The following is a 14,415-nucleotide window of genomic DNA, read 5'->3' as shown; positions in this document are numbered from 1 at the left end:
TGAATGGAAGTGCAGGGACTGAGTTCATTATTAACTTTCCAAAAGAAGATTTCGATCTGTGCCAGCAACTGTGAGACTAATTGAAATGAAAACCTCCCCAGAATGCATTAAGGTCTGTAAATTTGTGACGACTGACAAGTATGTCCTAGGCCTTTCAAACTCTACTTCTAAATTGTTTTACTCTTATGTCTGAAAAGTTTCAAGTTTCTTGACTAACTCCTGAATGAAAAATAGAATGGCTGTAAGCATTACTTATGGCTCAGTGTGTTAAAAGATTTTCACATAGCCTTGTTTGAAATACCCCAGAGCTTTTGAAAAAAAAATCTGCCTCAGCAAGGTTTGTCTGGATTTGTTTGGGGTTTTTGTTTTGTTTTGTTTTATTTGGTTGGGTTTTTTTAAGTTTTTCTTCAGTCATCTAAAGCTGAGGAAACAACAGATCTGAAGCACAACTGGTAAATAATACCTCAGTTTTTAAAAACAAAGGCTTGAGTTAAGTGCATTATATATGTCTTCAGAAGCTCTCTCTAGACAGAAAAAGAAGGTTTACACAAGTCTGTCTATTGACAGCAGGCATGGGATCCAGCTTCTAGGTTTACTTGCTTGGAGAGTGTCATTATGCTGCTGTTTAGCTAATTAAAGCTAAGCAAGTCACAGGAGTTTTCTAATAGGAGACATTAATTTGCAATTTGATTTATCTGATTTTTTACTAAAATTCAGAACTTCTTAATCTTTTCTCTCTTTCTGTTGGCATTTCTATGGTACAAATTTAGCAGGTTTGCGTTCAGGTGTCATCACTGCACCTATTTGAAAAGAGAAGTTGTTGGTGCTCCATTGTGCAAGACATCATCTTCATGCCCACAGCACTCTGCAGGGGGTCAGCACCTCTGTAAAATATGTCAGCACAAGGGGGCATGTCCTGGATATTAAATTACTTTTCTAGTTCAAATGTGGGCAGTTCAGACCACACACTCATGGAACTGTTCACCAAAAGAGAACTCTGAAGGCCACGTAGTCCAACTTATCAAAAGTATCCTAAGTATATTTTTACAGTTGGGTACGTAGATATAGCCTAGATAAACACATATAACATGAGTCATATGTTTTTATTTCCTACTCATTAGATTGGAAATACAGTTAAATAGATAAAACAAGCACTTCCTCCTCATTTTTTTCCTGTATGAGGTTAATAGCAGAACAAACAAAAGGGAAGGAATTTTCCAGAAAAGGACAATAAGAATAATTCTATTTTGTTGTGCACAACTCAAATGCTCTAAACAACCAATGAATGAGCTTTATAACCTATAAAATGAGTTTTCATTAAACTTTTTGAGGCTTACAGCATACAGATACACAATGCTTCCATCAAACCATAATTGAAATGGGGGAAAAAACCCACCTTTGAATAAATTAGCATCTTTTTGAGTTATACACAAATGTATCCTTGCCCAGATAGGCAGTGTGATGGGGGAGCCTGTCTCTGAGCTGCAGCACTGTCAGAGTTTGCCTCGTTTGCTTTAGGGAATAAATAATAGGGAAGAAATGTACCTTAGAAATGTTGTTTTCCCAATAAATGTCACAAGTATAGTGATGCTTGTCTAAAGCTACAGGATATATCCAGGGACTTCTTTATACGTGCATAACTTCAGTTTACACTTGCCCTGATAAAAATCACATTTCCAGGCAAGTCTCATATTTTCCCAATAGAGAGCTTGGCAGAATTTTTGATGAGAAACAAAAAAACCAAGCAAAATTAAAAGCTCATTAACATTTAAGTTTAGTACAGGAGCATCTTTTGGGCAGCAAAAGCTTATCTAAGTATATTTCAAATGGAAATGTGCCATAGCTCAGGGACATTTTTAAAACTGTGAGAAACCTGTCAAAGGACAAAAGAGAAAGAAAGACCACATGTTGAGTGCATGCTTGATAGTCCTTGCAATTTATTGTGAAGTACCACTTGTACTAGGCCTGCCACAGAGCCATTGGTTTGAAAGGTTAATGACTGCAGCAATCACAATTTCAATTTACGAGAAATGGGATGACAGGAAGCCAAATACAAAATGGAGAAGTCCCACTGGGATGGCAGCTGAGCAACAATTCATCCACAAGAGTGCAGGATCACTGTAAAACCAACGTGCTAGGCACACTTTTGAGCCTGGGCAGGCTGAGAAGGATAGTACAGAAGCTTTAAAATGACTAAACTGCTGAATACAGGCAGAGGCTCTCCCTTGGTGCCTTTCCTTCTAATAGCTGTTAGGTCATCTGAAGGCACTTATCCCACCTCCTTCTGTCTGCTCCAGCATATCTCCTCTTGTATTTTAAATGTTGGCCTTGACCACCACCCAATAGCCATTACCAAGATGAGCATTTCAGTACTCTTTGGGCCTTTCCTGCATATAACCTCTGCTCCTTGCTTCCTAGAGCAACAGTTAAGCTCCTACAGTGTGATCTGAAGTTTGCAGGCATGTACATGACAGACAGATGCTAAGACTCTCTGATGCTTCTGCTTGAGTTACTGTTTGCTGGATTTGGTGTATAATTTCCCTACACTGGAAAAATCAAATTGAAGAAAATACATTTCAAATTTTACCTTTTAAATTTTGTAAAAGTAAAAAACAGATCATAAATCAAACCAACAAACAGAAATACAGGAGTGTTTGCTGCTTTCTCATCTGAAGTCAGTCAGAACTATATGTAAGTAATTTAAAGTCATAAATAATAAAAAACTGGATGTAAGCTGTGGAAAGTTCTGGTCATGCCTATCTCAGAACAGACATTCTTGCACTAGTCAGGATTCAGTGACATCTTTGGGCTGGAGTGAGAATGTATAGACAAAATCTTTTCAGTTAGGACAAGAAGAGACTAGGAAATGTGTTAGAGGCAAGTAAAACAGAGACTGTCTTGGAGAAGTGATGGTATTAGTCATTTTCTCACAGCAGAAATATTATAAATAACTTATTAAAATAAAAGGCAGCAGGTTTGACACAGAAATGAATTATTTTTCACAGAAGGCATAATAATGTATGCAGCTAATTTCCCACAGGATGCTGTAGATGTCAAAAATACCCTGGCAGGTTCAAAAAGTAATTATCACAGTTTATGGAAGAAACTTTGGTTAAAGTATGTAAAAATATAGAGAGGGAGTTAAAACTTTCATCAGGGGTAGTACTTCAGTAGCAGAATGCAAGGTGAGAGAACAGTCTGTTAGGGGAATTGGCATTCTAAATCCCCCTTATTCCCTTTTTTTTTCCCCTGTATGTGGCTACTCTTGAACAGGATACTGAATGCACTGGGTTTGTGTGGCAAGGTTTTGATAATGGGAGCACTAGAATCACCCTGTGTCCAACACAGCCAATGCCAGACAGCTCCAAGAGGTGGTAGCACCTCTGTGATAATATATTTAAGAAGAGCAAAAAGTTCTTGCTCAAGAGCAATGGCAGCTGGAGAGATGAGTGAGAATGTGTGTAAGAAACAACTCTGCAGACACTGAGGTCTGTGAAGAAGGATGGGGAGGAGGTGCTCCAAGTGCCAGGGCAGAGATCCCCCTGCAACCTGTGTTGAAGACCATGGTGAGGCAGGCTGCTCCCCTGCTGCTCAGAGATCTGAGGCAGACCTACCCTACCAGATCTCTGAAGTCATTAAGGAAGTGTGATTTGGCAGCAAATTTTGCAGCAGAAACTGATAAAATTAAGAAACAACACAAACCCCAACTCCACTGAAAAGTTTGAAATCCTTTGTTTCTGAAGTCTAATGCTTGGGCTAAAGACTACTGCTTTAACCTGATTTATTTTTATGACCTTCACTAGCCCTGGACACACTTTACAGTAGTTTTGAAAGTAATTGATAATTTTGCAATTATGTTAAACACAAAACCTCAGAAGTTCATGCTCATTAGTCCTAAACAGTCAAGATATTTCTACATGCATGTCTTGAATTACCATGTACTGATAAGGAAATGAAACACCTGCATAAAGATGTATTACCATACCACCAAAAACCCCTTTGATGTAAGCAGACCTTCCAGCTTGGAACACAAAAGCATAGGAAGAGCTGGAATTCCTCTTTTCAAAAAAAACGTAAAATGGTAATACTTCCTTAGAACCCAATCTCTTTTTCCATACCTCATTTTATGCAGGGGATTATCAAGGTCTTTCATTTCTGAAACTCTAAAAATAATCACTCTTAGAGAAACAGACAGAAGGCTTATTATATCCACTATACTTTTTACCTTTTTGCCTTGGATAATTAGGGACATTAGTTCATGATTTGCAGTGCCTAGGGAATACTGTCATTAGCAGGGGAATGTTCCCTGGTACCCTGAGGTAATGAACAGGTTTTAAGAGCAATCACTGTTAATCACTACTATGCCAACATTATATACCATCTGGAACTGAGGATGATATATAGACAGCACACGTTATTCTACTTGCACTGTAAGCCCTCCATAAAAATGTACTTTCAAAACATCCCTTTTTGTTACAAAGGCAAGGCATCTAAGAATTCTGCAGGATTTACACCACTGCTTGTACAAGCTTCTGAAGATATGCTCTTTGATTCCATAGCTGAGCTGGCTTCATTGTGGTTTTAACATTATTATACTTCATTACATAATTTCATTTGAGTAGTAAATGCCAAGGGCAAGAAGAAGGCCCTTCTGTAAGGGTGAAAGAAAAACTGAATTGAAAGGTGATAAATGCAATAAAATTTATCTTTACATTCAGCTCAGCAGGAGACATAGCACCTGAACTGGCACAGTACTCACAGTTGAGTATATACAATAAAATTACATACTGGTGATTTGCAAGCAACTGCTATTATTGATTTTTTTTTTATACCAATTAATTTCTATCCAATGTTAATTGCATGTAATAACCTACAGATTATTGATCATATAAAAGTAGAATAAAACAGGGAGAAAAGGGCTATTTTTTACAGAAAATTGCTTTTAAAAAAAATGGTATTAATAAAACCAGGGGAAGCTCTTGCTTGTGGTGTAGTCAGAATTTAATATCAACTAAAATCTTACTGTGTCTTATTTCTCTGCTGTATTAACCACAGATGCCAACATCAAGGCCAGCACCACAGAACAGCAAGTACACAGGAGGCAAACTGCACCCACATACCAGGGTCCTCAGTGGTTAACCTTACCAACTAAAAACATTGGGCCTGCCAATAGAGCACAAATACCAGCAAAACCCCACAACTAATGACTCCTAGTAAAGGGAACTAACAAGTTTATAGATCTGTAGAAATAGAAAGAACTGAAGAAGCCATCTACTGCTGTTGACTGAACAAACAAAACCAACCCAAACCTTCCAGTGCAGTTTATGCCAGTTACTTCTTGTGATAGCTGTTGTGAACACCAATATCAAAATCTTTCCTTTTACTGACAAAATTATTTAGGATTTATGTTCTTCTCCTGTTAGCATACCTTTAGATAAACAGCCCCAACATAATTTTCAATCTGTTCTTGAACAAAGTGCTGCTATACTAAGTTATCATTATTGCCTTCTGGATACTTTCTGATTTGTTTGAATTTTTGGTCATTAAGTAGCTCAATTCTTGCAGAGTGATCATCTCCTCATCTTACCAGACATGCAGTATTTAGCTACTGAGTCCCATCAGCTCCCCTGACACTCATTCTTGTACTGCTGGGATTGCAGTGGCTCATCCTGTAAAGCGATGATAATATCAAAAAGGAAGTACTTACATTCTTGAACCCTCTATATAAGATCTGAAGTTCCTTCTTTGTGAATTTACTCTGTGCTTCCAGCAGTTCAAGAGCTTCAGGTCTATGTCGTACTGTGGCCATTTCCATTTCATCTTCTACAGTGTCTGCAGAATACAGGAGACAGAGAAGGAAAGCTCAACAAGAAAGGATGCAGAAATACCTAACCCTTGCAGAACAGCAAAGAAAAAAGTTAAATGACATTCCTTAAAGCACAGCTTTTGCAGCTTTCAAGGCAAATGACATTTTAATTTTGAACTCAGAGAGAAAGGACATCTCTCTGCTTCTGTGGCTGTACAGAGCAGGGGACAGCAATGAGGATCCAGAGGTCTGGGTATTACCACCTCAATATAAATAGCAATAAACCAAAAAGCCAACATTCATCAGGGACATGCATGACACTCAGTATGACTGTTCTGTTTCTATGAGCCTCTGATCAATTAAAATAATTTTATTAAACTTTCCTGACTCCGGAATACTGGAATTTGGGTTAACCAGTGGATGTTAATTCACTGTATCAGACTGGGATTTTCAATGTTCTTTTACTATGAAGTGGTGTTTTGGAAAGTGTGTGGGGCTGATATGACACATTCAACAGCATACCTTCAGTATAACAAACCCTTCAGGGCAAACATGATCCCTGACAGTGAGCAGCCTGAGGGAGGAACATGATGATTGTAGTGACCTCATCATTAGGTGAATCAGAATGTGGATATAGACATTCAAGGCTTACAGCTGAGTGCAGCCCTAAACCAATGAAAGACAGCAAGGACTTTTTTTTCCCCCGATAGTTTTAAATGTGAAAGTTCAATAAAATAGCTAAAGAAACTTATAATTTGTATTTTTTATATAGGGTGCCAGCCATATACCTGATCAAAACCATGAATGTATATATCCATTTTAAGTACTCCCAGCACTAAACATAGCTAAAGTAGTACTTGAGGCTAATTCAATCAAATCACTGTCTTCTTGTGATTTAAGAATTACACCAGCTATAGAAATGTGTAGAACACTTCTAATTATCACTTCCACAAAGCCAAAGATATGTATTTTTATTTCATCAGAGTATGGGACTCTGCCTTTTAAAAATAAGCTCAATTCAATTTTCATTACAGCACAATATTAGGTTACTCTATTAAAACATTATTATGCTTATACCTTCACATATTTCTGTTCTGCTGCAATGCAGTAATAATAACCTTCAGCTACTTGGAAGAAATCTGGTATCAGGAGATATCATTCAGCTAAACAAAACATGAACATCCTTTACATTACTGTAAGCATAATACATAAACTGCTTGCAGAAATCTTCATAAAATTGTAGGACCTTGTCTTTTCTTCTGTCAAAGAGACATTGCCAGGAGAACTCATCCCAGAAAGATGGTCTCAGTGCCACCCAGATGACCTCAGTGTTACCCAGCCTTAGAATGTCCATTGTGTATTGGCTTATGGACAAACTATGAGATGTTTCTCTTTCGTTTTTCTTCATAGATCACTTCATATGACCTGTGGACCCCGAGCATATTTATGAAAACTTCCAGTCGAAGCACTGTTGACAAAACACCTGATACAACCTCATGTTAATCTGTGTTTGATAACAATTTTAAAGGGCTAGTCTCTGAACTCACAAGATAATAAAATTTCATGCCGTTTCTTCAAAAAGACATGAGGAGGTGCCAAGAGGAAGTCCTGACAAACCTGCCTTTATAGATGACATGGAAATAAAGTAGTTCCAGAGTTAAGCAGCTGTCTTCTTAATTTATGGAAGGTGTAGCAAAGTTCCACTTTAATACTGAATAAGAACATCCATGGTTTATTTTGCACAGTTTCTAAAGCCATCATATTTTGAGGGATTGATTTTTTAATGTTCTTTATATAGTCACCTTTGTCTCTATAACAATGCCATGCTGTAGAGATGTGGCCAAACAACTGCAAGCCAATGCTAGGTGCTTACACTAAATTGGCAAAAGAATCAAAAGAACAAATCTTGTTGAAAAGTCAGTTGTAGTTCATATTCCAAGAGTTATATGGGATTTCAATAGACTGTTATTTAGACAGAAAGGAACTGGAAATGAGCTCTCTAAGCACCCATTTGTGAAACAACTGGCTACCTAGAGAGACATCTACAAGCTTTTCTAGAAGCTAAATGAATACACATAATAAATGTGAGGCTGGAGATAGAGCCCAGGCAATGTGATGCCAAGTGCAATGTTTGGTATATCCTGAGTGATAAACATTTTTACAGCCTTTTAATGATTCAGTAAACATGCAGGAGACTGTAATGCAGTGATGATTGTGTCTTGCTGTTAATGAAAAGGTTCGGTTTAAACTCTATTCACACTCTCCTTCCATCATCTCTTACAGATCTAAATAAACGAAAAATAAGATCACAGTAAACTTCCTTATAATGTGCCAACTACATTGGTTAAAATATTAGAGCATTCATGAGTCACTTGCAGGTTTGGGTTTGTTTTTTTTTTTTTTCCACACTTATGGCTACTGTTGTCCAGGCTGGGAATAAAAACAAATTATATTTTAAAATATGCAAGCAAAATGTGTGAGAACACATCTGTTCCTAAACACTACTGATTTCTATGGCATTAATGAAAAAATAGCTATTTAAATTCTCTAGTTTCTTCAGCCTAAAAAAATTAAAAGTGGTTTGTTTGTTTTAGTTAGAAGCTACCACATCAACTGAAAAACAGAAATAAGTTCATATTCACTCATAAATATATGAAATAAAATATTCTTACTGATTTTATTAGCAAGGAGCTTTCTTTTACCTATATAGTAAAGGCAATTTTTCATGTATTTGCATAGCAGCTATGCTTTGAACCTTTCATTCATCCTCAAAACCCAAAATGGTGAAAGCAATGCACCTGGCAGTCACACTCCTCAAACAATGGCACTTGCAGAGTCATGTCCAAAGTTAGGGCTCAGTTCATACCTGTGAAAATTGGGCACATACACCTTTCCAAAAACCTTTCTTCAGTCTAGTCCTACCTCTAGTACATACATTTAGCTAAGGAAGGCTGGATTCAAGTTAAAGCCTGCTAGGCTAAAGCACACAAATAAAAAAAAAGCATTTTGTTACATACTTTGGTCAATGGGAATACTGAAATAGGATTATTTTTACTTTCAGGTAACATTTGTCTGCACATAGTGATAGAAATGCAGATGTGCAAATTCAGGCTATGCATATTTCAACAAATTACTTGTTATAAAAACATTTCCCCTTAACGTTTCTGAGGAATTCACATTATTGTTGTAGGTAGTGCTGGCTTCATTCCCAGTACATTATAATGTTACTTCCTTCATGCTACCAGAAATCAAACAGCACATTACATCAAAACTGGCTGACAACAATGTGTGTCTACATTGATATTAGTATTTAATAAAATATTTTCATTTAATGTAAAATTCTTACTTAATATAGCATTTCATTATTGATGAAAGTACAGAGAAAAATGCTCAATGCATCTTTCTTTACTGCTTGGTTCTTAAATATGAAATATTTGACTTCTGGTTTAAAATAGACCTCCAGCAAGAAAATACAAGTTGTGCATAGACAAGGTTATTGACATTGACTTTAAACATTTTTGTGTTACCTGCAAGGAATAAGGATGTGTTGCTCTCCAACCAGCTTCAGACAAACAAATCAAGTCTTCTATCTCTTCTACTTCCATTTTCTACTCTATGCCCCATCACTGAAAGTGGTGAAGGCCAATTTGGATGGGGCTTTGAGGAACCTGATCTATTGGAAGATGTCTCTACCCATGGCTGAACAGCTGAACCTTGGTGGTTTTACAGCTCTCCTCCAACCCAAGCTATTCTGTGGTTCCTTGAGTATTCTAAGGCTGTATTACTCGGTCACACAGCTGAAAGGAACTTCTACAGAATTAATTACTATCAGGTGTCACAACAGTAATCAACCCGTTTAAGCTATCCTATTTTCACAAAAAACACATCAGCTGAAGCCACCCTGAAAAAAAACATTGTGCATCCATGTCCTTTTCATCTTCAAGATGTCAAATACTTAGAGAGGAAACCAAATACTAGTCTTCTCTATAGAAAAGCATATGAAAGGCAGTCAAGTGGGACAGCAAAAAGTACTGCTAAAGTCTGGGCACTTACTAGGGGCCTGTGTTCACAGCTGAGTTGCCCTGAGTTGTCTCATTTTTGCTAGACATTGGGAAATGCTCTTGGAAGAGTTTTTTTTAATCTCAGATTGATCAACACGCTTTATCAGAAGAATACAGAAGAAGCAGAGGGACCACTCATCTTCTATTTTTACCTGTACAGATTAGGGCCTAGAATTAAGTCAAATTAGACTGAACTAGGTCCATAAAGGTATTTTAAAATTAGCTACAGTAGTCAGTCTAAATAGGAAGACATTAGTGTTACTCCTATAATCTATCTTGGTATATATATGTGTGTAGGGATGGATCTCTGTCTCTCTCTCCCCCTATTTTTCATCTGTTAGCTACCCTGGAGAGATTTTATGTCCTCACAGCATATCAAGACATTAAATGTAGTGTCACTGTGCTTTTCCTATATCTCCACATTCACAGGTTTGTTTTTGTTGCTTGGTTGGTTTGAATCTCATTATTGCTTTTTCTCTCAGACACACACTTTAAGGTCTGTTGCCTGTATAGTTTGATGCTTTCTAGTCAAAACCTGCCAGGCCAAGGCATTCCTCCCGGGCCAGTACTGCTGATATTATTCTGTGTATTGGATAGCAAGCACACACAGGCATGTACACAACAAACTTATTGAGAGCATGTATTTAATTTAAGCAGAGAATCACTTCTCAACTAGCTTTCAGAGCAGAAGTGCCAACCCTGCAGTTCCTATGTGGCAGACCCTGGCACTGCTATCTTGCCATCCTGCTCTCATGGACCAGGCTGTTACCAGCCCACAAATCTGTTCATCACTTGATTTTAAACCTCAGTAGAACATATGATTACTCCAGCAGATATCTTGTCTCTCAAATGTGCAGTTAATGAAAGCATAACTTTTGATGCATGCAAACCTAAGGAAAAAAAAAATCAAATGAGAAATAAAACTTGCTTTGAGTAACAGGAGAGGTCGTTTTGGCAGCCGAGCAGGGCAAGAGCTTCATAAGTCGCTCTTTAATGCTGCGTTTGGTACTGTTCTGAGCGTAGAGGAAACCTAAAAAATACATTATCAGGACTGTTAACATAGGCTTGAGAACAAATTCTGTACATGCTGCAGAGTTCATCATTAGAGCAGAAGCCTGATGGGAAATGGACAAGCAGATTGCAGCCATCCTGAGCTGCAAAGGGCAACCAGAATTTCTGAACAGGACAACAAAATTGTTTTGTCTTAGTATTTTTTTTCAATAATAGGGATTTTTTTGCATGTGTGTGTCTCTTGTAAAGTTCTTACAACCCACTTGAGTTCTTATCACTCACTTTAAAACATCTAACAGAGCAGTATCAGATTATGCATCTGAAACAACACAAGGTAAAAGAGTTCACAAAAAATTTTATTCTAAAATATTTTAAAGACTTTGAAGTCATTTGGCTTTGAAGTATAACATGGAAAACAAGACTACATCAAGCCCAGATAGAATCTCAGAGATATCTTTTGTTGTCCTTTCTGGCAGTCTTCTAGTTCCAGGGCTGAGTTTTCCCATGTAATTCATTCAGCAACTGTGATAACCAGTCTGGTACTTTTGCCTTTTCTGAATATTAAAGTATCAACCATGATGTGCAACCAGTCTCCCTTTTCTTTAACATTTGGCATTCTATATACGTATATAAAAATAAGCATTACTTATTTTCATCTTTAAATACTGACATGGATGAATAGTAAATGTTCACATGCCATAAAGCAGGTGAAGAGCATTACCCTTATTTACTGTGAAGGAAACTATCAAAGTAACTGCCTGAGAGGTCTAACTAACCATTTTATACAAAGTGGGTGATATGAGCAAGCATCTCCAGGATGGATATTCACTGCCAATGATAGACTCAACAGCTGTAAAACAGTTGAGTAAATAATTTATGTTCCTGAGAAAGGTAAAGCTCATTTACAAACATACACAACTCCTGCATTTTTCATCTCATCTGGATGTGCTCAAACACAAACACTGCTCCGCAATGGCTCTTACTGCCACAGCAAGAATGCCAAACTGATGGGGCAAGAAATGAAAACACAACTGACAGTCACCAGGATAATCCTCAGATATCCCTAGCAATGCACTTGTGCTGAACACTGCTGTTACTGACACGACACAGAACAGCTTCCTCTCTGCCACCAGCCATCTGGAGGAACTATGTACTTCTAGTTGGGAACAGAAGGAGAGAGCATGAAGGCTTTAAGGATTTTAAACTTTGTAAGTGGAAGAAAAAAATAATTCTTAGTTTGTATAAGAGGAGAACATTGAAGGAAATTAAATTAAAGAAATGGGGAAAACTAGGAAAGACTCAACCACAGCCTTAGAAAATCAACAATTACCAGGCAAATTCTGCCTCTGTGCAGCTTTGGTGAATGCACAAAACAATCCAGTTTCAGCACAAGGTCAGATGGACCTAAATGACCATCCCTAGAAATGTCAAAGCCATGAAATACAGTAAGAATGAATGCACTTATTATCTGAAGGCCTTTGCTAGCAGCTCAACTCACAAATACTGCAGATAAATGCATAAACTAAAAGACACTTTGTGTTCTGATTGGCATCTCAAAGTTAATATTTTTAGTTTCAACACAAAAACTGAGCCTTTAAATGGATACCTTGTGGTCTCCGCTGGCAGATATCCACACTAATGCTTGTACAGGAGATATGTGAAAACAAACCAAATTTGTTTATTTAAAGATTTTTTTTTTCCTTACTAGGAACTCTCTAACATATAGAAATATCTATTTCTAGCCTGTTAATTTCACTTAAGGTTGCAATGTCCATGTATTACTTAAGTAATTACATAGGCCCACAACCTATGTTATTACTGAAGATATATACAGTGCTTTGCAAAACCAAATGAGATGTTTTATGTCCAAAGGGTCTGATACTCAAAGCCTTGAGTAGGCAAACAATTTGGCTAAAAGACCATGGAATTCAATGTGAACCATATGGGCTTTGCAGTAGTATGATCAAACTAAAAAAAAAAAAAAGGAAGTAATAAAGTAATACCAGAGGAGTAATTTAGGAGGTCAGTATAACTTCTGTCCTCATTTTAGCAGCTCATTTAAAATGTTGACAGGGCAGAGGTGAAGGAATTTGTTTATCTTCTTACAGCATAAGGAGGCAGCACAGAAGCATTTTCCTCCCAGTGGCTGCAGTCAGTTTATCCTGCAGCAGCAACAATCCACTGCCATGACCTCCTCAACAGTACAACAGCTTTCAATGTGGTTTTTCATGTGTAAAGGACTGCTTAATAGAGAGAACAAGTTGCACCCTGAGTCTGTGCTGAGTCACTGTTTAACACATATTGAAACATTAAAAGTGTTAAGATGAAATAATGTAAAATTTCTCTGAATTCTGTAGCCATTTGCCCACTTGGAAACAGGTTGAGGAAAAAGCTGTGACTATTAAGAAGTTAATTAGCCTAAGAGATTAAAATTTATTATACAGCAAGAGATTGTCATCATATTACCAATCTTCAGAAATGCTGTTCAGGAAAAGCTGAGGAGCCATGAAGACCAAAAAACTGATAATGATGGACTGCTACTGCTTCCTTCAAACTTCTAAATCAGAATAATAGCAATTCTTAGCCTGCAAAGCGATATTCAGAAAAAGCTGAATCTTCCAAACTCTTCTTGGTTCTTTTCTTAGTAATTGGTTGAGTAGATAATTCATAGCTGTTATCCCTAACCTCATCAGTCACAAACTCTTCTGGACTAAGCATGAAGGTTCTTCAAATTCAGGTTAGTTAACTGTTGCTGCTTCCTCTTGGGTTTGATAATTTGGTTCCTCTGCAAGAAAAATTAAAACTCTGAGACACACTTTTCCCCACAATTCACTGTGGGAGTGTCCCAGAACTTGTCTCCATATGACATCAGTGGTGGGAACTGTGGGCATTTGTCCCAAGAGGTGCTCACACTTCACAAAACACTCTGTAACTGGGGCATGGCTTACATATTCTCCTACCCAGGCAGTGCTGTACTGAGGTATGTGCAGCATACAGCTGTTGGGCACACCAGACATCCTTTAGGAGGGAATGTGGCCTAGTATGATTTCTATCTGTAGTTGCAACTGATAATGGCTTGACTCTTTCAGCAAGAGGATTAGTACAACACTGAAAGCAAAGCTGAGCAGGCCATTTGCCTAAATCACAGACTGTGGTAAGAATTGACAAAGAGTCTAAAAACCAAACACATTTTTAAAATTTTAAAAAAGAGAAGCATGAAGTATTTCTTGGCTTAATGGTTTCTGCTCAATTTCAGTCGCATGATGGAATTTCTCCCAGGGCCTTCAGGGCTGGCAGCCCCACTAAACTGTTAATGGTTCAGCACAGATGGAGAAGCAAGGGAAACAAAATGAAGTGCAGATTTCATATTCACAGTCCAGGACTTCTGGAAGTGAGCCAAATCACAGTAGTGTTCCTTCTGTGTAGTGAGTCTGGCAATGAAATAAAATGATGCACAAGATAAATATTTATAACTCCCAGTCTCAGTTCTTTGGAAACAGCTGCCAAGGAACTGTGCAACTTTTCAGTAGGCTACTC

General features: G+C 37.6%; 1 protein-coding gene across 4 annotated transcripts in view; it reads right to left on the bottom strand.

Moving 5' to 3' along the window:
- Positions 1-14,415, bottom strand: part of KCNIP4 (potassium voltage-gated channel interacting protein 4) — a 213,815-nt gene that overhangs the window by 21,856 nt on the left and 177,544 nt on the right. For 2 of the 4 annotated variants that reach the window (XM_054391396.1, XM_054391395.1), the window contains exon 2: positions 5,708-5,832. In XM_054391396.1, the coding sequence (XP_054247371.1) occupies positions 5,708-5,832 (125 nt within the window). Of the gene's footprint in view, positions 1-5,703; positions 5,833-10,795; positions 10,898-14,415 lie in introns of those variants that run through there. The other 2 variants (XM_054391394.1, XM_054391397.1) reach the window with 2 other exon arrangements.

Source organism: Indicator indicator, chromosome 23 (assembly GCF_027791375.1).
Source record: "Indicator indicator isolate 239-I01 chromosome 23, UM_Iind_1.1, whole genome shotgun sequence".
NCBI classification, from domain to species: Eukaryota; Metazoa; Chordata; class Aves; order Piciformes; family Indicatoridae; genus Indicator; species Indicator indicator.
This window is presented reverse-complemented; position numbering and strand designations above follow the sequence as displayed.